Source organism: Pungitius pungitius, chromosome 5 (assembly GCF_949316345.1).
Source record: "Pungitius pungitius chromosome 5, fPunPun2.1, whole genome shotgun sequence".
Taxonomy (NCBI): Eukaryota; Metazoa; Chordata; class Actinopteri; order Perciformes; family Gasterosteidae; genus Pungitius; species Pungitius pungitius.
The window spans coordinates 8,487,868-8,513,435 of NC_084904.1; the positions used below are offsets into that span (position 1 = coordinate 8,487,868).

Below are 25,568 nucleotides of genomic sequence, written 5' to 3' on the forward strand. Positions count from 1 at the left end.
TTTCATGCCAGCCTTTCTTGCAGTATCTTTTTAGTGTGTGGAGTAGAGTGTCTTTGTCCTGATGTGTTTCTATTTCTAAGTCTTTTGCTTGTAGCTGGAAGACTTGCATCACAGTGTCCACATACAGGTTCACCTCTTCTTCCTGTAAGCTTCCTGCTGTGCTCTCGATTGGCGCTCTGGAGAGCACGTCAGCAGTGGCAATGTGAGATAGTGTAAGAAAACCTCATGAGTCGCATGCGTAGACACTGTATACGAAGTGGAAGTTCATCCAGACTCTTTGAGCCTAGCAGAGGCTTGTGATCAGTCTCTACAAGGAAGTCCTTCTCAACAAGGAACTCTGAAAATCTTTCACAAGCCCATCGAAGCATATGCCACTGGCTTCCAGTCTGTTTCATCCCGACGCTAGAGAAGAACGGCGCCATATGAAGCTGAATCAGCCAAAACAAGTATTTCAGCATTTGGGTCATACAAGGCAATTCAGTTTAGCCTTAATCTGTTCAAAGGCTTGCTGCTGCTGTGTACCCCAGGCCCACATATTGAATTTCTTCAACAGGTCTCGAAGAGGGCGTGTTTTCTCCGTCAGGTGAGGTAGGAATTTTCCCAGGTGATTGGTCATTCCCAGGAAGCGCCTCACCTCACTGATATTGCTGGAACACCTTCCAGGTCCTCCAGAATACGAGACATGCGTTTTAGTAAGTGTTCTGGAGCAGACAAAATCCCAAAACAGAGACAGTTGTAACAGTAGCCTACCGTCCAAATGGCGTAATAAAGGTGGTGAGGAGAGAGGATTCTTTGGATACTGGAATCTGCCAGAATCCAGCATCGCCATCTAGTTTAGAAAAGATCTTGGCTCCTGCAAGCTGTCCTAAAGCGTGCTCGACTGATGGCAACGGATGCTTTTCCCTTATCATCGACATGTTCAGCTCAGTAAAGTAACTTTGCCGGTGAGCTTAAGCACCACAACCATGGGTGCACACCATGCTGTTGGCTCCTCCACCTTTCAAATCACTCCTTGCTGCTCCATGCGCATGAGCTCTTTCACTCTTGGTATGAGTGGGAGGGATATGTGGTGTGGAGAGGGAAAAGGGCTCTGCACCAGGCTTCAGTACAATGGTGTAGGCCTACTCCCCCTCCATTTTACCTAGTCCAGAGAAATTGAAGTGTCATTGCGGCTAGTCCACCCAGAAGTGGTGTCCGTAGCCCCTTAACAACATAGACTTCTTCTTGTGTGCTTTTATTGAACTTACTGAGAGTCGCTTTGAATTTTCCATTTACCTTTAATGCTGTCCCTCCTGGCCCATAAAGTTATTTATCTTCTTTGTGGTTTGTGACCAGGGCCGCCATGTTGAAATCAGACAGGCCAAAAGCTAAGTGGAGCATATGGGGCTTCTCAAGGCCTAGGACAGGGGTCTCAAAATCGCGGCCGTCTGTTCAAAGCACGGGGATGTGAGCCGGGATGAGCTGTGGATCTCCGCTTTGACGCGCTCCGGTGCACAGAGAAGAGCCCAAAGAGGGAGAGAAGAGGACTCTATGAGGCAGCAGCATTGTGTGACCACGGGGTTCAAATGCTGCTGGCCACTGTCGGGGCTTTCGCTGCCTTCAGTCACATCATCACATTTATTTATGCATTTTTCTGCCTACTTTGTGCCGGCGTGTTGTTACTCAATGACGTGTTATAAACTGCTGCGGTTTAGAATAATCCGTCTGCGTAAAGAAGCTCCAAAACCTCAGAGCGCAGTGTGTGCATAAAGGAGCCGTGGTGTCCCTTGAAGTTACCTTCAATTTAACAAATTGTGTGTGTGTGTTCCGTTTGTTTTCCGTTTGTGACTGATGCCGTCATTGCAGTATAGCCTAAATAAGTCCCACTGCATTGTAAGTGGCATGTGTCGTTCCTTTTCTCTCCCGGCTCTCTCACTCACTCGCACACAAACACACACACACACACACACACACACACACACACACACACACACACACACACACACATGACCCCGCTCCCTCACTCACATGCATGACGCATTCACAGGACAGGCACACAGTAGGAAACCAGAACATTGTAACATTGTCCCACACAGCAGCTAACAGCAGGGTTGCTACAATATAAAACTTGCGGGCCGCACTAACACACATTAATCTTTCAAATTAAGGTGGGGGCCACAAAATATCGTCCCGAGGGCTGCAAATGGCTCGCGGGCTGCGAGTATGACACCCCCGCTCTACATTCTTTGCATTAATACGTTTAAAAACTAGCTGCATTCAATTCTCCAAAATGACACATTTCCAGACAGACCTCGTTTGGACAAACTCACCACATTTTGGGAATAAAGGTTAATATAAGGAGCAACTCAAATCCTTCTTTGGCAGTAAACTACACATTTAATATTTGTCTCTACTGTAAGTTATTAGTGTGAAAAGTGCAGCTTTTAATCTCCACACTTATGATCTTTAAGGTGTGCTCGCACACATTTTAATAATAAATGGTTACACATTCTACACAACACATGTTTTTCTTTACATCTCTGCAGAAAACCATACTTTACCTTTTCTTCCTGTTCTGTACATCTTAATATAGCCTTTAATATCTATATCTTACATTAGCACTGTGATCTTTAAACTGGGACCTTAGTCCATCAACAAGCAACAAGCTTTGCATTAAAACAATGTAAGCTCCATGAAATATTCAAATGAATTATCCCTTGTTGTTTTGAGTCCACTGTGCCAGAATCTTTTTTACATGGTTCCTCTCAGCTCGACAACAAACCTTGAAGCGACTCATTCGATTCCCTTGGCCTTCAGCTCCTCTTGAACCCGACGGAGGTACTTGGGATCTGGATATCCGTAGCTGCGAACATGAAAACAGAGATAATTCAGTGTCTTCACGCGGCCGGCTTCGCAGTAGCAATGAACGCCCACAGAAGGAGATCCCTCCTTACTGAGTGGGCCCTCCGTGCGTAGAGGTCTTGTGGTGGATATCGTTCCACGTGACCGTGTTGTCCCTGCCACTGGTGGTGGACCGGCCCACGGTGAAGATGAGCTTCTGGTCGAAGGCCCGCCTTAAGAGCGCCAGGGTCCTCACTCCCTCCGGGGAGTCTGGGAGAAAAGCCGTGCGGGACGCGCCTTCGTATGGCTGACCAGGGCTTGGGTGCTCCTCCTGCGGGCAGACAGGAGAGATTTTTCTGCTAAATGCTGAGCTCCACTGCTCCACTAGCTTTCTTAGTGACCAATTACCGCATTGAACTTTAAGAGCACACAAAATATGGGGCCTTTGGGTCAGCAGAATGCGTGCAAAGATAACTGTTTGGACTACAAACCTAAAATAGTTGAATATTTCCAATTAACTCAAATTTCACGTCTTGACTTGATTCCTCTAGGTCGACATGAGGAGTTGACTCAGCTGTCATCATGTGAACCAGCTTAGATCTGAATAGGTTGAGTGGTTTCTGCCTCTTCAATAGCCAATGATGTAAGACTCTCACTGGAATGCTTCTCCCAGATGACCCCAAACTCCCCCTCATCACCCGATCAAAGTACTATTCTTCAACTGAGTCAATTCTGTTCACTAATTCACACTCCAAGATGCAGTTAGAAGCTCCTGGAGAAACTGGGAAATACCTTGAGTTAATTTGTCATAAGCTCTTTGTGAAACCTTCTACGCGGCCTTACCTTTTGAATTCCGCTTGGAATGCAATAACGGATCGTTATTGTTCCGTGCTTCTCGTTTCCTGGCAAAGAAGAAGAGGTTTTGGTGACCTTCATCTTGCCTCCTTCGGGTTGCGTTCCTGTCAAAGTGCCATACAGCCTCCCGCACGTTGGGCACACAGGCTTGTAGCCAAAGGCTCTCTTCAGGCAGCTCCTGCAGAACGAGTGCTTGCACCGCAGAGTCTCTTTGTCTGCGGTTGCTATCGGCTCCGTGCAGATCGGACACAGGTCCTCTTTGGGGCCTTCACCGGGCGTAGATGACGGACCCTGTGTCCGGATACTCTCCACGTCCACCAAACCGTCCTCCTCACTCCTGCTCGAGCTCGCCTTATTTTGAAAGAGGAAGTCTTTTAATCTAGCGACGTGCATAAAGGGCCCCGTCACGGTTAGCGGCCCTTCGTTGCGGGCAGGTTCAAAAAGGAGGTGCGGAAATCTCCCCCGCAGGTCTTTGAGGTTGCGCTGCGAACTCGCTGGGATGGATGCGACCTGCAGGTCGGACGCGGTTCTCTGGTAGAATGTGACAAATCGCTGCCTGACGAAGCCGGTGAGAACAGGTGGCGAGGAGGCGCGGCGTGATCGGAAAGTCACTCGCACCGTACCACTGGGATCATGGTGCACTGTTCCAAGGTGGGGCTGTGTTTCAATCGCAAAGCTGCTTCCTTGAATTCTCCTAAGTTCTTCGGCACGATTTTGCTGAATGTAAGCCATGACAGCCCCGGACACGTCCACGGGTTTGACATGAGGCGAAGCGCATTGCAGGCGGTTTTGTCTATACAGGACAGCATCGGAGCAACCCGTGACCTCCAACAGTCTGATTGAGAGATTCTCCAGCTCCTCAAAGGTTCCTCTCACTGTGTGGTAGGAGGCTTTTTTCTCCGACCGGTAAGATCGAAGCATCTCCTCCAGTCTACCAGGGTCTTTGAAATATGCCTTGTCAATGATGATGCTGATGTCTGTGATGAACTGCAATGAGACGGGACGTTAGTTGTGAACCATCAAAATGATACATGCTGAAATGCTATTACTACTACTCAAGCAGCAGAGCTTTTATTTAACATTGGCTTCATAGACTTATAGAATGCTGCAATAAAACAGGAAAGCATTTAGCGTCTTTAAAAAAGGATTAACTAACAAGTAGCTAAATCCAACAACAAAGGAAATGTGGTGTAGTTTGCTTACAGCTTAACGTTAGCTTTTTACTTCTGCTGATTGCATTCATGTTTTATGAATAAAAAAGTTCATTTGACACGGTTATCTTGCTGAACAGAACATCATTAACCTTTGCTTGCCTTAGATCCAAGAATACACATTTTACAATTTTGCAAACCTTACTCATGTTTATTAGGATAATTAATAATAGCGTTCATACTCAAAGATGCTTATGTTCACAATATCAGCTATGGCCCTTATTTTTAAACATGTTTGCGCCCACATTGTTAAGTTTTCTGGTTAAAACTGATGAGCTTTTATTTTGAAAAGTAAACGGCAAAAACATATTTATGTAACTTTCTGCCATTTTCCTCTTAGAAAAATAAAACGTTTGCTTTAGTCAAACGGAGAGCGGCCAACTCGCACAACTTTTCTTTTAATGAAAACACCAAGCGACTGATGAGTGACACCTAAACGTCCTCCAACTGAGGTCACCTCCAGAACCTGCTTGTGTTCTCATGGCCAATCATAGCCATTCATAGCGCATCATAGCCCTTCTTAGTCCATCAGAACCAATCATGGACCATCATAACCCTTCACAACCCTTCGCAGCCCATCATAGCCATTCATATCCCATCATAACTCTTTATAGCCCTTCAGCCTGCTTATGGATTATTATTATTATCGTTATTGCAGCGTAAAGACACGGCTCCTACCTCCATACTGCAGCCTTACCGGAAGTGTCTCCGCGCTTTCACTTTCACTTTCTGGCTCAGCTCGTTTGCTGTGTTGTAGTGAGTCCTTCCGGGGGCCGAGTGTATAGCAAAGAACATTAAGACTACTGACACAAACCATAAGAAAGCTACACACGTGTGGATGATTTACGCACCTCCTTCCTATGTATTGTACTTTATACTCACTTTATACTCTTCTTTATGCCACTGCACGTTGATGCACACCATTGTTCTCAGTTTAATATAATTCTATTTTGAGGCTGTGCCCTTTTCAATCTCAAAATGAAATAAGTAAATAAAGATTTTGAACACATGTTTAGATGGTTTAACATTGTAACATTGTAAATCAAAAACGCTTGATAAAATACGATGTAAAACCTGGAATAAATACATAAAGAAGTGAAATATTAAAGAATGCATAGGACAAGATGTAGCCCCCCGAATAACGTTTCAAACGGTCTGTTCCCGTTCATTCTGACTACAGAACAATGCAGGTGGAGTTATTAATAATCATCGCTGATTGAAGCAGAACTGTTTATGAAATCCTGGTTCAGTGTATTCAGAGATCTGTATTTGCAGCACTGGTGTTTCTCCGGCAGGTGGCAGCGCAGCTCCACGCACGGACCGCTCAGTGGCCATGTGACCTTCCGGGTCCCGAGGCACCGACAACAACGGCGGCGGGGGTCCGTCTGCCTTCTGTGCGGAATTGTTCATCGCGCGCCCTGCTCTCTGCCCGAGCACAGACTGCGCTCCTGCCGGGGACATCAGCCGGGCCTCCCGGGCCTCCGGGCCGCCGGATCGCCGGGCCTCCCGCCGGGCCTCCCAGGCTCTCACACGCCGTCCACAGACTGCCGGACCTCGAATGCAGGCTTTATAAATGTTCTCATGTGAATCTCTTTGTTTCCATATTTGTGCTCTATGGATTTTTTAAACAGTATTTGCAGTTTTGGGTCTGAACGCAGTGAGTAGATTGATATGTGTCATTTAAAAAGTTATTTTCACGCTTTTTGATAACACAAATAAGCCACTAAACCCATTAAAAGCAATTCATTCATATCTCTTCATGTGTTATATGTTCATGTGTGTCTACACATTTATACATATTTATGTGTGTCTATATATTTCATTATATATATATATATATATATATATATATATATATATATATATGTTTTTTATTTCATTATAACGTGATATTATTGTGGAGATAACGTAACGCCCTGTATCTTCAAAAAGCTCAATTCTAAATGCTTTGAAATTAAAATAAAGATATGTAACAGCAAGCCATACGAAATGAATACATTCAATAAATATTGATAGGTTATTGGGGCGTTTTTTTGAAAGTGTTAAATAGATTTATATATTTCGATGTGGGGCTTCAGATATGAATGTAGCAAAGAATCTGAAGAAATCGCCTTCATGAATCAACCTGTTTTTAATATTATCTAACTGGGGGGGCGGGGGGATCACGTGGGTCAGAATTCTGGACGAGGTTCAGACATCTGTCACATTCAGCCAGTACAGTGTACATTAGTAATATTGAAAGGGAGATTAAGTCTCTAATGAGATCAAACGAGTCGGATGAAAGCAACGCCGTCACGGAGAGCGCAAGACACATCGGCGCGTGACGCACGCATTTCGGCAGCGCGTTCGGATGTAGAAGTGTGTGTGTGTGTGTGTGGGGGGGGGGGGGGGCAATTCATTAAGTTGAATGAATTCAAAAGGCCTTCGATGTGAGGCCTTCACGCGAGGCGCGTGACACGGTGTCAGAGCCTGTCACGCACGTGCCCATCCGCTGGCCTCTAGTCGGGCCGCGTGCGATGCAAGGCACCCCCCCCTTGAAGGTGTCCCTTACAGTGACGATCCCGGAGTATCTGCTAAAAAAAAATACAATCGTTACGGTTAAAACAAATGTTCTTTCTCCCTAAAAAAAGAGGTCTTAATCATAACAATGATTAAGTCTAATTGTTGAAAAGTTGGATGGGATCACAGTTGTTCAAGAGATTTATTCTTTTATTTATAAATAAATAACACGTTACATTTGGTTTCCCAATGTAGTCTCATATTTTGTTATTTTCATTTTTTACAGTAAAAGATGTGATGATTTGATTGTCTTATAATTATAACCGATAACGATCATTATGGTGGAATTCATTCGATTCCATTTGGCCGTTGAGTGTACAGTATTGATTCATTATTTACTACCTCCATCCTGCCTCCTCATCTGCAGCTCCTGCTTATTCACCCGCCTCGTCACGTGCGCCATGCATCAACATCAACGGCTGTCTGTTTGTGTGTGGTGATTCAACCTTTTTGCTGTTGTTGTGTACTATTATTTTATTATTTGAAGACCTTGCTAATTCTTTTCTTTCGAAACTCAGAGGTGTGACCACTGTTTTTGGTCTAGTGCCAAGTGTGTGCATGTGCATACACACACACACACACACTCAATCATCATTCAGTTACTAGATCCGTCCCATCCACTCATATATACTTTATTTAACTAACAGTAAAGTGTTTATGTAAGTTCTCTGTTAATTAAAAAGATAAATAGAGCCGATTGCATCACAGCACGTGCCATGATTATCTAAGCTTAAAACCTTAATACACGTTCATAAGAATCAATATATATAGTTTGGGCACTTGTGAACTGCTGCTGCGACACAAATCATTGTGAGGTACCAGCTTACGTTGAGACAGCTCATCGCTCTGCACCGATATTAAAGTAAAGCCCATCATGGACAAGATGTTTTCCTTCCCTGAGTGAGGGGATTTAATAGTTGATTTAATTCGATCAGGTGACACAAAGACCATTTCAATTCTACATTCTTCAACTCTGCAGATTGTATTTTTCTAGATCGATCACGCTTGATATGTTTTACTTGTTATATGATTGATGGAAACACAACATCAACTGTGTATGTGTTTTCAATTGTTAAGAAAAAGTAACATTCATCCGTGTGGGAAACATCTCACTTGTCAACTGTCATTACAGAATGCAATAGTCTTTAATCTCATACTAGCAATTATGTTTTCTGTTTTTTGGTGAATAGCAGCTAACTGGCTGCTGTTTGCTGCCGCTGCCATTATTCTCAAGTGTGGCTTTGCTCTTTCACTCACTGCTGCTCTTTAACTCGTATTAACGGAGCACTAATTGATGTAGTATGAGTATTTGTTTGCAATGTGTGCCACGTGAGCCCTCGTACACGCATCTCAAACTTGGTGCCCTCCCACCAAACCACTCGGCAGTGGGGGGATGGCTGAGCCAAAGGGGCCTTCCAGATGTGCTTCGTAGGGGAAAGGTCTGTCCTCGAAGGGATGCAGTGCTTTAATGTTGTCTGATCTCCTCGACACTAAACTGATGCCACAGGTACAAACGGTGGAGGACATTTACTGATTCGTTATTTCACTTGGCTGATGAGGCCCTTGGGGGGTCGTGGGAGCGTCCTGGGCCTCAGTTAATCAAACCCATTTGCCACCTTGCTTATATTGTTCTCACCATCTTCCTTTTGCCCGTCCTCCATCTTGGTTTCCATTCGTCACAATCTTGTTTTTTGACTGTTGCCATATTTTGTCTGTTCTTTTCATCTTGGATTTTTGTGCGCCTCAATGTTGGATCCTTGTCATTGCTTTCTTGGTTTGTGACTGTTGCCATCTTGGTTTCCATCCTGCACCATCCTGATTCATTTCCGTCACCATTTCGTTGTTTTTGCAACAAAGTGAAACACAAGAGGGTCAATCTAAGGACAATGGAAAGGTGACGGAGACATTTTAAAGGCAACCATAGTGCTACAATGAACTTTTATGAACTGAAAAAAGGTTAAAGTTCAAAGACATAACCGAAAACAACTTCCAGATCAGACAACGTCATGGAAGCAACTAATCAATCACAAGGTAGTCCTAAAGCATATGGTCTATATACATATATACAGTATATATGTCTGAATCGACCATTGTTTACTAAATACACATCATGCTGTATTGAAGGAGGCCTGTACCTAGAGCTTGAGACTATAAACTCATGTTCACAGTATTTACTGACGGAATAAATCAACAAATATTTATACAATCAGAATTATTTTTGCAACCAGAGGAGTCGACCCAGATGTACATGAATGCATATTTGAAGCATCTTTTCAGACCTCCCCCCATCTCAAGGGTGAAGCAGCTAATAATGCTAGCATAACAAAAAAGGGAGGATCTAACAGCAGGTAATATAAGCTAAGTGGTACACTGACAGGCAGCGTTCTCCTGCAACCAGACCATCAGCGCTCTGCCCCCCGTCTCCATGACGCCTGTCCTTGGGCAAGACACTTAACACCAAATTGCTCCCGTAGGCTTTACCAGTGTTATATAAATGGGTGTGAATGATTAACTGGGGGTTATTTAGTCTCGATGGGCATTGTAGCCCGTACCCATGTGTGAATGGGTGAATTAACGTGGACAGCTAATGTCCACTTATCGATGTCTCAACACTGAACTGCAGTTGGGAGAAAATGATTCATTAGTCATCAAAGTCAATAAACTGGAACAATATGACCGCCGATACAACAAGAAAGCAACATAAACCACCCGACAAAAGTTCGACCCAAACACAACATTTACATTTCACACAGCGCCAACAGGTCTGGGGTCCAAAAGCAGAGCCATGTTCCTCTCCCCGACTGCTGCAAACCCCATCGGTTTTAAATGGCAAGAGGGGACGGATGAGCTGAAACCCCCTGAACCCCGACTCCAGCTGCTCTGAGACCATTGATGTCTACCGGACTAAACATTTTCTAAGGGTTTTGCAAGGAAGCATGTTTGTCTGTGCATTGGATGTGTGTGTGTGTGTCCTACACGCATGGGGCCTCACCTGGACCTGGACCTGAGGACAAAGAAAATATGGTGGTGAGCTGTCAGCTTCGCAGTCTGTGCACGTGTACTTTGTGTGTGAGGGGCATCCAGCTGCTGAGTTTTCACTTATTACATCTACAAGGTATAAATACACTGAGGCCGCCATGGCAGGGAAAGACACATTTTCCCATCCCACTTTGCGAATTAAGGCTTGATTTGATCCAAGCCAGAGTTAGCTATTGTCTGAGGTGGATAGACTAATAACCAAGGATTTTCCAAAGGATTGCAGGTGCTTTGAGGAGAGAATATTAATTGCATGTTTATTTAAATTATGAGAATAAGTAGTTCTATTCATTTATCTATTTATTTTATTTGGTGTACTTTCTCTGTATATTTCAAATCAATGTTTATTCTTTAAATAGTCATGTATTTAATTATTCTAAATAAAGTAAAAAGAGCATTTCCCTTTCTTCCACAAAGGCCAAAAGAATGTTCCAATATGAGTGCTTCAAATCATGGCAGGGAGGATCTTAACATATGTAGATTATGTGTATTAAAATGGAAGTCACGTTACTGCAATAAGCTATGCATCAAAGTTAACTTCTCACGGGGGGCAAACCTATTTGGGAAGTAAAACCATGAGCAGCACCTTTCCCTGACCTTTTAAAATCCCTTAATGCTCATGTGCAGACCCTGAGCCCGAGCTCGGTGACTTCATAACGCGTGGACACTAAACAGACTCGTCATCACTTTGCGTGTCCCCCGGTTTGAAGAGAAGCCCTGAGGGAACTTGAAGGCATCACTTAGAGGTGGCAAAATGACAATGTGATAGATGGCCTGTTTAGACTAGAGGCCTGCGCGCACTGATACACATTTCCTTAACAGGCAGAAGATACAGTACCTAATGGACCGCTGTCAGGTGACTGCTCCCGCAAAGACCAAGGAGATAGTTACCATGGAAACAGACATAAATTAAAGCCCTCCACCGAGCAGAGGGGTGTCTCTGTCCTTCATGCTCTACTTGTTCCCCCCTCTAAAAGCTACACTATATATGACGCTCATACAGAGGAAGGAACTTTTCGGGCTTGCTGTGGTGTATAAAGATGCCACGATTGACAAATGGAGACGACAGCCAGGGGGGACCTTGAGTGAAGCCTCAGTCGCAGCACGCCACTCTCATCCATTTCTCATCTCAACAAACACTGCGAGAGCTCAAGGCCCCTTCTGGAAACGGCATCAGATGGAGGAGGAAGTTTGGAGCGCAGTGTAAATAGCTCTCATTGTGGAGACCGCGCTCCCTGCCAAAAGGGCAAACAGCAATTTTATGTGAGAGACGAGGCCGCTGTTTACATGAGAGCTGTCAGCCGCCGGTGTTAATCACGTCTCTATGGGCAGCAGGATGTTTGAACGTGCTAAGATGTTTCTTTTGAAACTACGTCAACGTGGCCATTAATCTGCTTTCAGCTAACAAGTGCATGGAAACATTTCGGAGCACAACAGGGCTCTCCAATCGGTCCCTTTTGGTCTTATTGTTCACAATGGCTTTGCAGGCAGGAAATAGGAATGTCTCTGCCACAGTTCAGCTACTAAGCCGAGCCCTCTCACTTTTGTGGTTTTTCTCTCAGTTTGTGTGCGAACCAACAGAAATAGTAGGGTTTCTCCCTGCAGCTTACTTGGCACCACATGGCATAACGTTGATCCCAACGTTATTCCCTATTTCTGAACAACATTACAATATTACAACAATAATATAATTATTATATAATATTAAGGACCAGTTGAAGAAGGTTATTATTGCCCTGCCTACTGCCACCAACTGGCATGTATTTAAGTATTTAATTACAACCATTTTGCATCTTCAGACGCTCAACAATGGCAAAATATTTTCAGCAAATAATGGCGCGTTTCCACCGAGCGGTACGGTACGGATCGTGTCGGTACCCTTTTATTTCTGTCTCCACTGCCAAAAGTTGAGAAAGGTACCAAAAATCCGCACCATACCGTACCACCTTTTGGGTACCCTTCCGTTGGGGTACCTGGCACAGTTGATTGGTACTAAAGGGTGGAGCTAGACTCACTGCAGAACGTTGATTGGTTGAAAAAGTGTCGTCATTTGCGCGTGCCGCTGTGTTTTTCCTTGCAGCATGTAGCCTTTGCTCAAACAAAGATTGTCGTCTCTTGTGACAAACACATATCGAGAAGCAAGAACAGGATCGGCTGTATGTCCTCCATTGTTGTTTGCGGTTAGCTTTCAGTTTTCGCGCGATCGAATGACATCAATCTACTTTCCGTCCAATACCACGCCTATCAAGTGACGTTACCACTACTTTCTGGAATACACCACGCCTATCAAGTAAGGGTACTGTAAATGCGATTCTTTTGGAGGGATTACAAATTGAAACTTTTTTTTCATTTGACCGTGGCATGGGTCTTGAACATCCCTGTGAATTATAAAGTCCTGAACATGCAGAAATAGCTCCTGCAGTAGGGCCTCCTCTGCTTTGGAATTAAGCCATTTTTATTTCTTACATTCATATTACAGATGACGGCGCAGTGAGCTCCACAAAAGTGTATCATTATCGTTTCAACCGTCTGCTAAATGTCAGGCTACTTTTCTCTGTCCACTTCTTTCCCCCGTCAGACAGAATTGTACCGTGAACACTAAATCGCAGCTGGAGCCCCCGCCATGAAGAGCCGAGCTGCTCCTCACACACTCTATATTACAGCGTATGGAATCATGTGAAAACATTCACTTGGGATAACAGCACAATAATGGACCACATCTTTACCACTCGCTTTGATGATAATTCCTTAATACTCTTTGCTTGCTTTGTTTTGAATATTTTGCTGTTTCATTTGATGAATCTCTGAACTATATCGCTTAGTTTTTAGGATGAAATGTTTTATTTAAAGTGACTTTGAGGATTTTTATGAATTAAAAGGTATTATTATTATTTCTCCTCAGGGTGCGAAAGTCAGGTTGTATAGAAGAAAAGAATGTTTCTTCTCACCTGATTTGTTACCTCAGTAAAGATTGTAAAGATGAGTTTATGGTTTCAAGACTTCTTCAGTTTAGTGATTTATGATTCTTTAGGATAAACACACGTCACCGTGGTGACTGTGTGCTGAGGTCCACGACCTCTTCCTGTTTGATGACATGTTTTCTGGATGGCATACATCATGTTGACTCAAGCAGCATTAGTGGAGAATGTCTTAGCAGCTCCTGGGCTTTGTTTGCCAGCGTGGCACCGTGGATACACTGGCCCTCTGTACCAGTGGACCCTGCTCCGGCTCGGCCCGCCGCCCTCAGCCTTTCACGTGGAAGCATTGGGGGTGATCCCTAACCGGAGGCAGCAGACCAAGACACGCCATCTATTCACCGGGGGAGCCAGGCTTTTGATTTGGTTCATTGGGATCACTTCTACCTGCAGACAAGCATTAGCACAGAGTGGGTCGTCATCTTTGACTTGATCAACCAATGATAGCGGAGCAGCGGCGCTCGGGCTTCAAAATAAGCCAAAGTAAAAAGGGTCTCAGTGCCAGTGGCGCCCGGCTGAATCAAAATGTTATCTTTTATTCCAAACCCATTAGCAACCTCCCGACACATGCTATAACAAAAATACACATTTATTTTGGTAAAAATGGGATGAAAACAGCACTTCAAAGCTCTTGGAGATTGAAGTAGCAATTTGAATGTTTCATCCCCCCGCCCCCTTCCTTTCATTGCATCGCTGGGGTTTTCGGTCATGAGGAGACCTATTCACAAGCCGGGGATTGTCCATTCAGGGCGACCATTCTTTAATGTAGAGGTATCATATCTTCTCTTAATGTACAGACTTGTTTGAGTGTGTTCCTGAGTGTGTGTGTCTGAAAGTAGGCTAATGGAAGTTCAGACAGCCAGGGACCAACAAAAGAAAAAAATGGCAAAAAAACTAACTGAACTAATTTTCTTACAAAGTAAAAGAGTACTATGAAATCAAATATAAATATACAGTATAGGTTTTTTGAAAAAGACAAAAAAATCTTTTAAATGCATCATGCTTTCAAAGGGCTTGGGGTTGCATTTTGGGAGATATAATCTAGATGTTTGTAGGTGTAGAATAACACAAAAATGATCACTTATGATCCACTAGTGGTGTCTGTATTTGTAGAAACACTATACTGTGGCTCAAAGTCAGTGTGAGTCCAACAGATTGCAAGAACATTTACAAAAATTAAAACATGGACCTACCATCGTCTTGCTGTTACTCTGCACCTCAGTTAGTAGTATTCATCAGTAATTATTGCTATTGTGCCCAAGATACTTGAAACCAACGCATCATGTGCGATTGAGGTCCCTGGTTGGAATGGAATGTTCAAACCTGCAGTACAATGTATTTTTCTCTTTTAGTTATGGCAGAGCACTTGCGTACCTTTGAGTCCTGGTGTAGAGGCGTTTTAAAAGCAGCAGGCCGGTGTTAGCGTATGTAGCTTCAAATCCCAGTGGGTCTTATTCAACACTTGTTTGTGGCACCGTGGCACCTGGAGACCGGCGGCCTGATGTCTGACATGCTGTTGCCCATGGCTGCTTTCCAGCTCGCCATCAATCGGGGGACAGCAGCCGTGTAAAACAGGCCCACGCGACCTGAAACTTTAATGCCGACACAGAGGCTACCAGGATCCCGCTCATCCAACCCCACCCCCCTGTTCCCACGTGCTGAAGGACTTCCTCCATGACAGTAGTAGGCCAGGTAGACCCCATCTCAGACTTGTGTGATGGAAGCCACAGTGGTGTATGTGGACAGCAAAGTCTTCGTCAGAGGGACACAGTAATGAACACTGGGGACTAATTTTCAGATGTTGCAACAAGTAAGTCATGTGAGAGGTGTGTTCAGCCTCCATCACCTCCTCCGCACACACACAGGCACGCACGCACACTCTGCTCCTCTCTTCCGCCTGACTTCCTCCACCACGCTCCCGGCACTCTGCGAGCTGCGCGCAGTTAATTATTGAGCACCCCGAAGAGCAGCATAGCTCTGAGAGCCTGCTGCTGGTCTGCTTGTTTAAAATAGCTCTCCAGCACCTACTCAAAAATGATGCTGCGTTTTACTTTTGTTCTTATTTGACTTGAAAACAGCAATTGTCGTTAGTTTTGCCCCCCTGAGGTGAGAACTGGGGTTAGAATTCAGGTACAATCTCCTTGCTGCATACTTCCATGTGTTCCTGGGCCAAGGCACTGGAAAGTATCAATCATTTCTAAAATACAAGGTACTTTTGCAGCACAACCCTTGTATGGTGTTCATTTTTTTGTTACCTAACCCTAACCCTAACCCTCAGCAGCATACATGTCAACTTACATACATGAGACTTACGAATTTCAAAGCCCCTCCCGAAAATCTCCCGGACCGACCTTTCTCCCGAATTTCTCCCGATTTCCACCCGACAACAATATTGCTACACCATCCGTCGCCGTTTCAGACCGAACAATAATAAAGGTTACACCTTGAAGTCAAGCGCGCCAATTAGAACGGAAAAAGATGAGAATGGCGCTGCAAAGCCGCTAGCACCACCCCCCCCCCCCCGCTAGAATATCTCCCGAATTCTGAGGTCTTAAGGTTGGCAAGTATGCTCAGCAGGTGTACCGCTGCATTTTGGGTTTTCAACAAACAATTTTATGATAAAATAGTCAAAAGATGTTTTATTCATCCCAATTAGAAGCAATATAAACAGAAAATATAGTTAATATTTGCCCTTTAATTTTGTTATAACACATTTACAAATTAAACACAGTGTTGCTGTTTGTCGAGTTAGAAAACTGAGGCTGTTGTTCCTCTAGGTAATAATTATACCTGGACTTATTTCTATTGATTTAGTTGAAGACTGTTGAAACCGTTGGGCTGACTTGCCAGTCGAGGTTATTCACAGTATCCAGACAGCACGTCCATAAAGGGAAAATTGATTTGCGTATAAAAGTATCGACTTTGTTCTGACCGTACCGTATGATAGGTACCTCATTTCTGATTGTAAACCGTAGCCATCCAACAAAGGCACTAAACAGGCTGAGGGCCCCTGTTCAATGATCTCATTCATGAACTATAGAGAGAACCAACTGTTCAACACCAAAAACAAAACAGTTCAGCTCACAAAATTTCGTAGTTCCTAAATGGATCAAATGCAATTGTACGTTGTTGTGCTACGTCGTTGGACTACGTCGTTGGGCTACGTTGTTTTGCTACGTTGTTGGGCTACGTCCTTGGGCTACGTTGTTGTGCTACGTTGTTGGGCTACGTCCTTGGGCTATGTCGTTGGGCTATATCGTTGGGCTACGTTGTTGGGCTATGTTGTTGGGCTACGTTGTTGGGCTATGTTGTTGTGCTACAATGTTGTGCTACGTCGTTGGGCTATGTTGTTGGGCTACCTCGTTGGCCTACGTTGTTGTGCTACAATGTTGTGCTACGTCGTTGGGCTACGCGGGCCATGTCTTTGCGCTACGTTGTTACTCTTGAATCACATTATATAATAATCCTATTATGTACACGAAATATAGATATTTATTATTGCTGGGAATTCAATGCCAAAACCTTTTTCCCCTATTGTGATGTGTATAGGTGCATGTTTAAAGAGAATGTTTGAATGTTTTTTGTTTTCTTATTTGTTTCCAGGATCATCTGTGTGTGTGTATGTGTGTCCCTGTCTTTTGGTGTGTGTTTTCCTCTGTGGGCGCTGCTGTCTGTCTCATGTTTTAACTAGATATGACACACAGTCTATTCCAATCAGTGTTTTCATGAGCTACTCCACTGAGATATGAGCAGATGCCCTGCACAACACGAACATTCTGCTTGTGATTTGGTACTCGTGTGTGGCTAGATACACACATATATATATATGGTGATTATATATATAGTGATAAAAGACAGCATCATGCATGCTGCCTCCAAAAGGAAAAGAGGATCTTAATGTTGCATTTAGAGTAAATCAGACAGGCAAAAAAAAGACAGACGCTCCCCAGTGACCTGAATGGGGAGTCACAAGAGAAAACCCTTATGAGCTGCTCTCTGCTAAATGCACTCTCATATTAATATTTTATAACCACCCATAATGCTGCTGGGGAAAGAGAAAAAAAAGGAGGGATCCTGAGAGAAGAGGAGGAGATACACATCAATCTGCCCAAGGTCCCTCACCGGGAACTTGAAGTATTTTTCCTTCTGATGGAGAAGCTCATTGTGCCGGTTCCTTCTAAAGCAAATAAACCGCCATATGTCTGAGTCTTCGTCCGCATCACAAGCACACTCTGCAGAGACGTGCATTATCTGCCACGGCTGGATGACAAACAGCACCTCGGGGTGAGGATGCAACCACTGGGGCTGCTTACAGAGCAAAGGAATCGAACTCTGTCTTTAGAGACGGGAACGCGTCACTCTAAAGCCCACGCCCTCGGAAGGGGATGGGACGCTAACTAAATGACCAACACAAAATTTAAACCGGTCAGAGGACTATTTAAGCATCCTACGTCTACCAGTGACATGGGACAAGTGTTGTCATCCGTTTCTTTATTTCCCAATCACAGTACATTTGGTTTGGGGACATTTTATATTAAATAAATTGTTATACTAATGATGATCAGGAATAAAATGTCAAATATTTATTATTACAAATCTTAATTCAGTAAAAGTTGCACGGCACCAGAAACAACAATGTTAGAATAAGTCTAATAAGAATAATTAAAGCTCTAATATAAAAGCTAAGTAATTATGAATGCTGATAGTGTCTATTATAACAACACTGCTATTGATATAAAGTATGCTGGAATAAGATACTGGCCACCTCCAGAGTGTCTGGCCCTCAATCCATCACCTCGCTGGTTTGTTACTTTACACATTTTTCATGTGAAATTCATTAGCATATCATCGACAGTAACCGTAATTGTTTAATGAGTCGTTAATAAGTAACACAGTAATTAGCATCAGTGGCATAATTATGTGTAGTGGGCACAGCATTTTTTTGTTTGGAATAATTATCGCCATTCACAGCCTTTTTCGCACAAACATGTCGATCCCTGAGAGGCGGCGAAGGGGCGTACAAACACACAAACAGCGCACTCCATCCGAGGGGCAGTGCAACAAAACACAACACTCAGATAAAACATGCTGAGCCCACAAGTCAAAATGCAAGACTTACAACATAATACAATACATAGTTGTATATACATATCAATCTCCAAAGTGGATGCTTTCATTTAAGGTGAGTCTTATTTGTTGAAATACATAAACAGATGACTACATAATTAAACTGTATTTGTGTGATATGCACAATTAAGGCGAGGCACTCCAGGGAAAAACATTGTTTTTCATACACTGATCAATTTAGAGATTTTGAGCCAATACCATTTTGCCTCCATAGCATTCAAAATAAAACAATTTACATTCAAGCATCTATTTTATTGGTGTTTGTAGAATTCCCCTCAATTTACCATAAGGTTATGTTGCTATTGTGTTATTTGGAATTTTTTTTTTATTTAATCAATGTGTCTTTCTTACACCAAACTTCCCAGGTTATATGCTGAAGTTTTGACTTCAGATAATAATTCATTACCTGATTGAAAAACATTTAATTCACATGACATTCATATTTATTATTATTTGATTTAATATAAAGAGATCCCTTTAGATCCCTCTAAAATCCCCTTAGTAAAAACCTTTGTCTTTAATATGTTAACAAAAATAAAACATTCTTTTGGAAACCACATTCATCATCTGGAAACAAATGTTTACATGTTTAATAAAACCATACCTAATTTGCATATTCAAGCTTTTAAAAACATTCAATGCAAAAAATTAAAACCTTCTTCGTTTATTGAATGAAAATGGGTTATTTTGTTAATATCTAATTTTTTAAAACCTTTTTAAAATCCAATTCACCATTATTGTCTCCCCAGAAGGGAAGGTATACTCACTTTGATGAATAAAGCATTAATTACTCATAAGAATTCTAGTTTAAAGATTTCATATTGGTATATTTGAAATGTTCAATGAGATATATTGGAATACTGGAAGGATACTATTTGATAACCAAATGCATGGCACACATGATGTCATCCTGGTCCGTTTTTAAAACATCAGCAATGATGTCATCAGAACCAAGATCTTAACGGAAAAAGGCTGTTTTACAAATAAAGTTTGAAAGACACTGCCATTCACTACTCAGGTTTGTGAGTTGCATTGTGGGAATTATAGGTGTCTTTGGAGCTTAAAGTCGTAGTGCCTTTGCCTCTGCTGGTTTGATTGTTACCTTTATGTCCCATATGACCACATGTTACAACACTTGTTTAGTAATAATTAAAAAAGACTTCAGAATAGTGCACAAATGTGTCGTTTGATCATTTGGAAAAAAATCTGTGAAAAGGTACTAATTTCACTGTCTATTGTTAGTACACAAATATGAAATACACTATTGGCTAGAAGGATAATCAACATGCATCCAAAAAATATCAAAATGAAATATCGAACCCAATTTCTGGCCCATTGTTGTCTGCGTATAAAAAAGACTTCATCGTGCATAAATGTAAGACTAAAAGCTGCATAGTTCTTTGTGCCTTTAAAAGGGGGAGGGGGGTGCGTAGCCTGGGCCAGCGGCTCTGTGAATGTAAAATTTATTGACTGTCTACAAAAGCTTTTTTTGGAAAAAAAAGAAAAGCATTTAGTGAAGGAAGCCCCTAGTGTAGACAGAAGAATACAAACACCAGGACGTTGGCCAAATGGACAAAGACGTTGGAAACATTGTATAAAAAGCTGCGGCACTTGAGCCGGGCCGGTCTGCTATCTGCCTCCTCTCCTTTGAAACACAATTATGTGACCATCGGCAAACACTGGCGCCAAACACTGCCATTTTTCCCTGCTTGCCACCAGATGGTTCCATTGAGAAAAGACACGGCCGCTGTTTGTCTTCTCCTCAGAGCTGCTGGGCGTAATGGAGTTGCTAATGATTATAAAACACCTGCTTGGGGGGGGAATCAGACAGACAGAGACGCTAAATACCTATGTGATCAGGTTGAAAAGGTGCTGCGCTCGTGCTCGGCTGCTACTTATCCGGGGGACACAAGCACCTTCAGCAGATGTCCCACCTATAGAGGTAAGAGGCTGCAACCTCATCCGCAAAAAAAAGGAAAGCAGACAGGAATCCTCGCAGTCAGTCTCCATAATAGCTAATTGCCTGTTTGCTCAATGGGGAGAAAGGCTTGTTTCCACAAAGGGGTCATGTCTGTGATGGGCTGTGGTCTCTCTTCAGATGCCAGGCTTGGGTTTCATGTGGTTTGGAGGTTATCAGTGCCCCCAAAGCTGCCTCACAAAGGAGATGTTTGTACAGTGGCATGAGGAGCACGGGGGTGGCGTGTCGCGTGTAACAACAGGCAGAGGGGCTGTGACCCAACACCAATCTCATATACGGCCCGTCTAGTCAGTATTCCATTAATGCCTTATTGAATTCTGTCTCTATTCCATTTCTTGTTCACCCCCCAACTGGAGAGGACCTGCTTTGTCAAACAGCCTGAATGTATTACCAGGTTCCATTGTACGGTGGAAGGAAAACAAAAAGGATTGTTGATATTTGTGATAGGATGAGAAAAATATAAATGCATTTTCCACCTGTAACCCAATCTCTTCAATTGTAAACGCCACATAACCGTGATTAGTTTAATATTAGAAAACATATATTGTAAAGTGCTGGGGCGCATCCATGAATGGAAAGAAACTAAAACGAGTTTGGTGCCAGTCACATGACCCCTGTGTTCAGTCCCCAGCGAGGCAATAACAGTCATTAGATTGTAATCAGTAATACGGTAATATGGATTTCATCTAAGATCAGTTCGAACCATAGTTCAGGTTTGACAATGAGTAAATCCAGATTTTAAATTACATTTAAATTAAACTAATAAAGGCACATTGAAGTTTTAGAACAGAACTAAATCCAAATAGTGATCAAAGATGTTACTAATCAATGAAATAAAGGTATTCCGAAACAAAATATTACATCGAATTTCACAGCTGTGGTTTTCTTTTTTTTGTGCAAGCCGGCCAAAGGCAAGATGTTTGTACTGTGACAGTAACAACAAAGCAGAGGTTATCGAGCTTTCTATTACGCTGCTTTAATTAATCATAGCAATGCTTCGTTATGATCAAAACACGTTCGAGTTTTTAAAATACTCATTATGTGTCTTTACGTATTTGTATCACAGTTTTGGTCTTACAAAGAAAAAATAAATTGTCATGTTGTGAATGTATTTAACAATTTACGCAAAATATTATTTACACTAGAAACAATTGTGCACTTTAACATTATTACATGAACAACAGTCAGTGCTCCATCATTTATGTTTATTGTTTTAGTCGCCATATTACGATTGCAAATTCAATCATTGTTACACACTAGAGGAGTCTGGACTACATGATAATGTGGTATGTTGTTAGTGGTCCAATGGAAGGGAAACTAGACGGATGGATGATGAACATTATGCCACCATTTCAAATGTCCCAGAATAGAGAGGAACCCCCTTTGAATATCCTTTGTGGCTGAAAACAAAAGCTTCTGCACCCATGAAACTCACAGATTACCGGCCTGCGAATCTGCATGCTTGTGGGGGGACGGGGGGGGGGGGGCTCTCCTCCCCTCCCCTCTGGTCTTCAACATCTCAATCACGTCTCTGTGGCCCCGCCCCTTTGTATTAGCCCCCCAAGAAAGTGATGGACATCCTTTCACTGGCTGCCTGACCTCTGGTAATCCTGTTTCACAGACCAGCTCCCCGCTGAAGGCCGACACAATGGCGGCCGCTCAGCCTCCTCGCAGTCGATACTCCGACAGACTTGATCGAGCAAATTAGTATCCTTTGGTAAGGGCACGACCAAAGACCTTTACAACACCCTCCACAAATCAATAGAGACCAGCGAACAGCGTGTTTCCTGCTTTTTTTCTTCTCCGTCCTTTCACTTCCCTTCCTCGCCACCGCGTGTGACTTCTATCTGGGTTCAAGCTCTCGCGTGTGGTTTCCTCTGCCGCTGGGCCGAGATCAAAGGTTACAATTGCTGACGGTCAGCGTGTAATCAAGATTTCACCCCCGCTTGTAAAACAGTTGTTACACGATGTGTGCCTGGGGAGGGAAAACAAGCCCAACAATCACAGCAAAGAGGAGAAGGAAATGTGAAGTGAATTTAGAAATGTTGAGGAGCTGCAAGGCAGAAAATGCTCTTCATATTCTCTTGTTCCTTTAATATCATAAACACAATCAGGTCTTTGTACTCATTCCTGATGCCCCCTGAACACCAAATGTTGATTCATCCGCAGAAAAAAATAGTCCCCCACTCATGTGTTATTTACTAAATAATAATAATAAATAATGAATTACTGAGCTTTTGGTTTTCATTGAGCTATATGTGTGTGTGCAGTGACCCAATTGGTTGATTTATGTTTATAACTCATTCAACCCCAAAATACCCCAAAAGGCACCGTAAAACAACTGTATGTTTCATCGCATGTATATACACTTTAGAGGCAAAACCATTTAACAGTAAAAATCAGATCACAATTGATTGCATTGTTAAAATGCAATTAAAACTTAAAAATGAATTTGAAGGTAGTGTATTACGCACCTTTATTTTGTAAGTAAGTATTAATACATTAACAAAACTGCAATAGCCTTTGGTTTGCCAACAATTTAAACAAATGAGGTGCTTTTAACAGCAGTCTTCCCTTTACATAGTACATCTTAAACTTAAAGATTCATGTAATCAAATCAAATATAAAACCAAAACTATTTGCCACAGCCCGGGCATTCAAGTTTATATAGTTAAACCATTAACACCAGCAAAACCAGCCCCAGCAAGTTAACATTTATGAATCTGTGTTCTTTGTTTTACCAGCAGAAATATTTTCCTTCCACCAGGGAGCCAGATAAACAGTCTCTGGTCTTTGTAATAAATGTATGCTGATAATAACCCTTATTGATGACCCAGGGGCGAGTCAGGTGAGTATTCATGCTCACCTTTTGTTTGTCCCCGAAAATACTGTAACTTTGGTTCAATAAAGGTCTGAAGGAGAAAGAGAAAGATAAGGGAAATGTTTCTGTTCATTTGAGCTTGAAGAGCAGTCGAGGGCCGTGTATTCAATATATACAGTATATTTCAACATTACAACCAGTACTGGGTTGTTACGGTAACTTTAGGTGCTTCTTTGTCTCAACCGACATCTTTCTCCTACATCTGTTGCTACGCGCCACTGATGCAGGTTGCTTCATTTGAAAGTCTGCTGCGTCTCACAGAGATGTGAGTAGTTCCACCTGAAATGATGTGACTCCATAGCACTCAGACGTCTGACATCAGCAAGCAGCTCTCTCTCCTCTCCTTCTGTGTGGGCCGACCTGTTTTTCACCCAAACCTAACCCTGCAGAAATGATCGGCGCCTGGTGTATATTATTATTATGATTATTTATACATTCTGCTTATCACCACCATTTTCCTTGGCAGAGATTTTAAGTAAGATTAATTACATCAAGCCTACGTAACCAACAAAAAACCTCTTCAGCATCACCAGCAGGCCATAATCGTACATTTTTAAGTGCGGCGCATGCATAATTTTAAATAGCACTTTATCAGTGAAGCCACAGCTGTTGTTGCAAAAATGTTTCTGTGTTAATTAACACTGTGAACCGGTCACCGTGCGGCGGTTATCGTGTGTAGACAAAAGGTCCACGGCGTTATATGAGAGAGATGGTAAAATCATATGATACAGTGAGAGCAAAACATGCTTGTGATGGTGTTTCCCTGTTGGAATGAGAACATGATGGGCAGAGAGGGACACGTTTTCGTGCTGAAAGCTCCAAGCACTACGCAAACTATCTGCTTGTGTGATGTTGGATCAACATTCTATTTTGAATGTGCTTAATTGGTTTCATTCCAAAGGACCCATACATTACCAAATCAATTGAAAAGTATTTTGTTGTGGGTTCATATTCTAATTCCAACATTGGCTGCCATTTATTTCCTAAAGCAATAAAAAAACCTATTGGGAACTGCCTAATGTAAGGATATTGGTTACTCTAAACAAACAGTTAAGAAGTGAACATTATCAAGAAAAGAAGCAACAAAAATACATTCCCATACAAATCAACTGCTTTCTCAATCATGTCTCAAAGGAAACACTTTTTCTTGCATATCACAGCCTGAGGTTAACCAACCAGGAAATGCAACAAAAGGGAAACATAGTTAGAGGGTAGATTTAATATAGGTAGATTTAATAAAAACAGCGGTTGGCCTTTACATTACGCAAAATGGAAAGTAAAATATAAATAATAATAGTTTTTGACATGGAAAACCTGAAAACAATATATATATATATATATATTGGTATATTAGTGAAGGTTGTATATAAATAGGTTTTATTTATTTTCGTTATTATCTACTCAAGAGTTTCCTCAATGTAAAGTAAGTAAATGGCAATTTTAACAAAATCTCATTTGCATGTCCTTAATCATTTCAAATATTCATTGTATATTATACACCGTTTTCTGGATGTGCACAGAATCTTAACATTGGACTCAAATTGTGACCATATTATTAGAACAAAGCACATTCTAAACATTTCATATTCAACGAGATCATGAATTTCCATTTGTGCCGACTTTTCCAAGCCAATGATGGTTTCGGGGGGCCAATTACACGTACTTTGGGCTCCGTGACACATTTATGACACAGAGACACTCCCCGACCATTGTTCAGCTCTTTTGTTCCTTGAGGAATGTCTCTCACTTGTCAATATTCAATAATCAGGAGCAGGGCCCCTCAGAGGGCTGTGTTGTTCAGGCAGATGTTAGGACACTCCCCAGCAGCTCACCAGGCCCTCCCCTCCATAGAGCTTTGTACTGCTCGTGTAAGAGCCAAAGGTATAACTTCCAGCTACTCTTATTATTGACCATTTCTTCTAATCTCCCAACGGTCCTCTGACCGTCCAGCAGCTGAGATCCAGGGGAGAAACGAGAGGAGCTGTTCAACATTCATCATCTATAATTACTGTGCTCTCAGATCAATAAGCTTAATAAGCAGCTGCCATCTGTGGAGTGAGTGCAATGAAGACTTTTTTTCTGCCCTGGGTTTTAACTCTTTGACACATTGAACAGTCAGCATCATC

General features: G+C 42.5%; 1 protein-coding gene across 1 annotated transcript; it reads right to left on the minus strand.

Moving 5' to 3' along the window:
* Nucleotides 1-2,347: 2,347 nt before the first annotated feature.
* On the minus strand, nt 2,348-5,599 carry si:dkey-3h3.3 (uncharacterized protein LOC100144568 homolog). Its single transcript, XM_037483704.2, has 4 exons — nt 5,565-5,599; nt 3,664-4,662; nt 2,934-3,151; nt 2,348-2,842 (listed from the first exon to the last, which is right to left on the minus strand). Exons 1-4 carry the CDS (start codon nt 5,568-5,570, stop codon nt 2,773-2,775), a joined length of 1,293 nt encoding a protein of 430 aa, XP_037339601.2. The 5' UTR covers nt 5,571-5,599; the 3' UTR covers nt 2,348-2,772.
* Nucleotides 5,600-25,568: the final 19,969 nt, after the last annotated feature.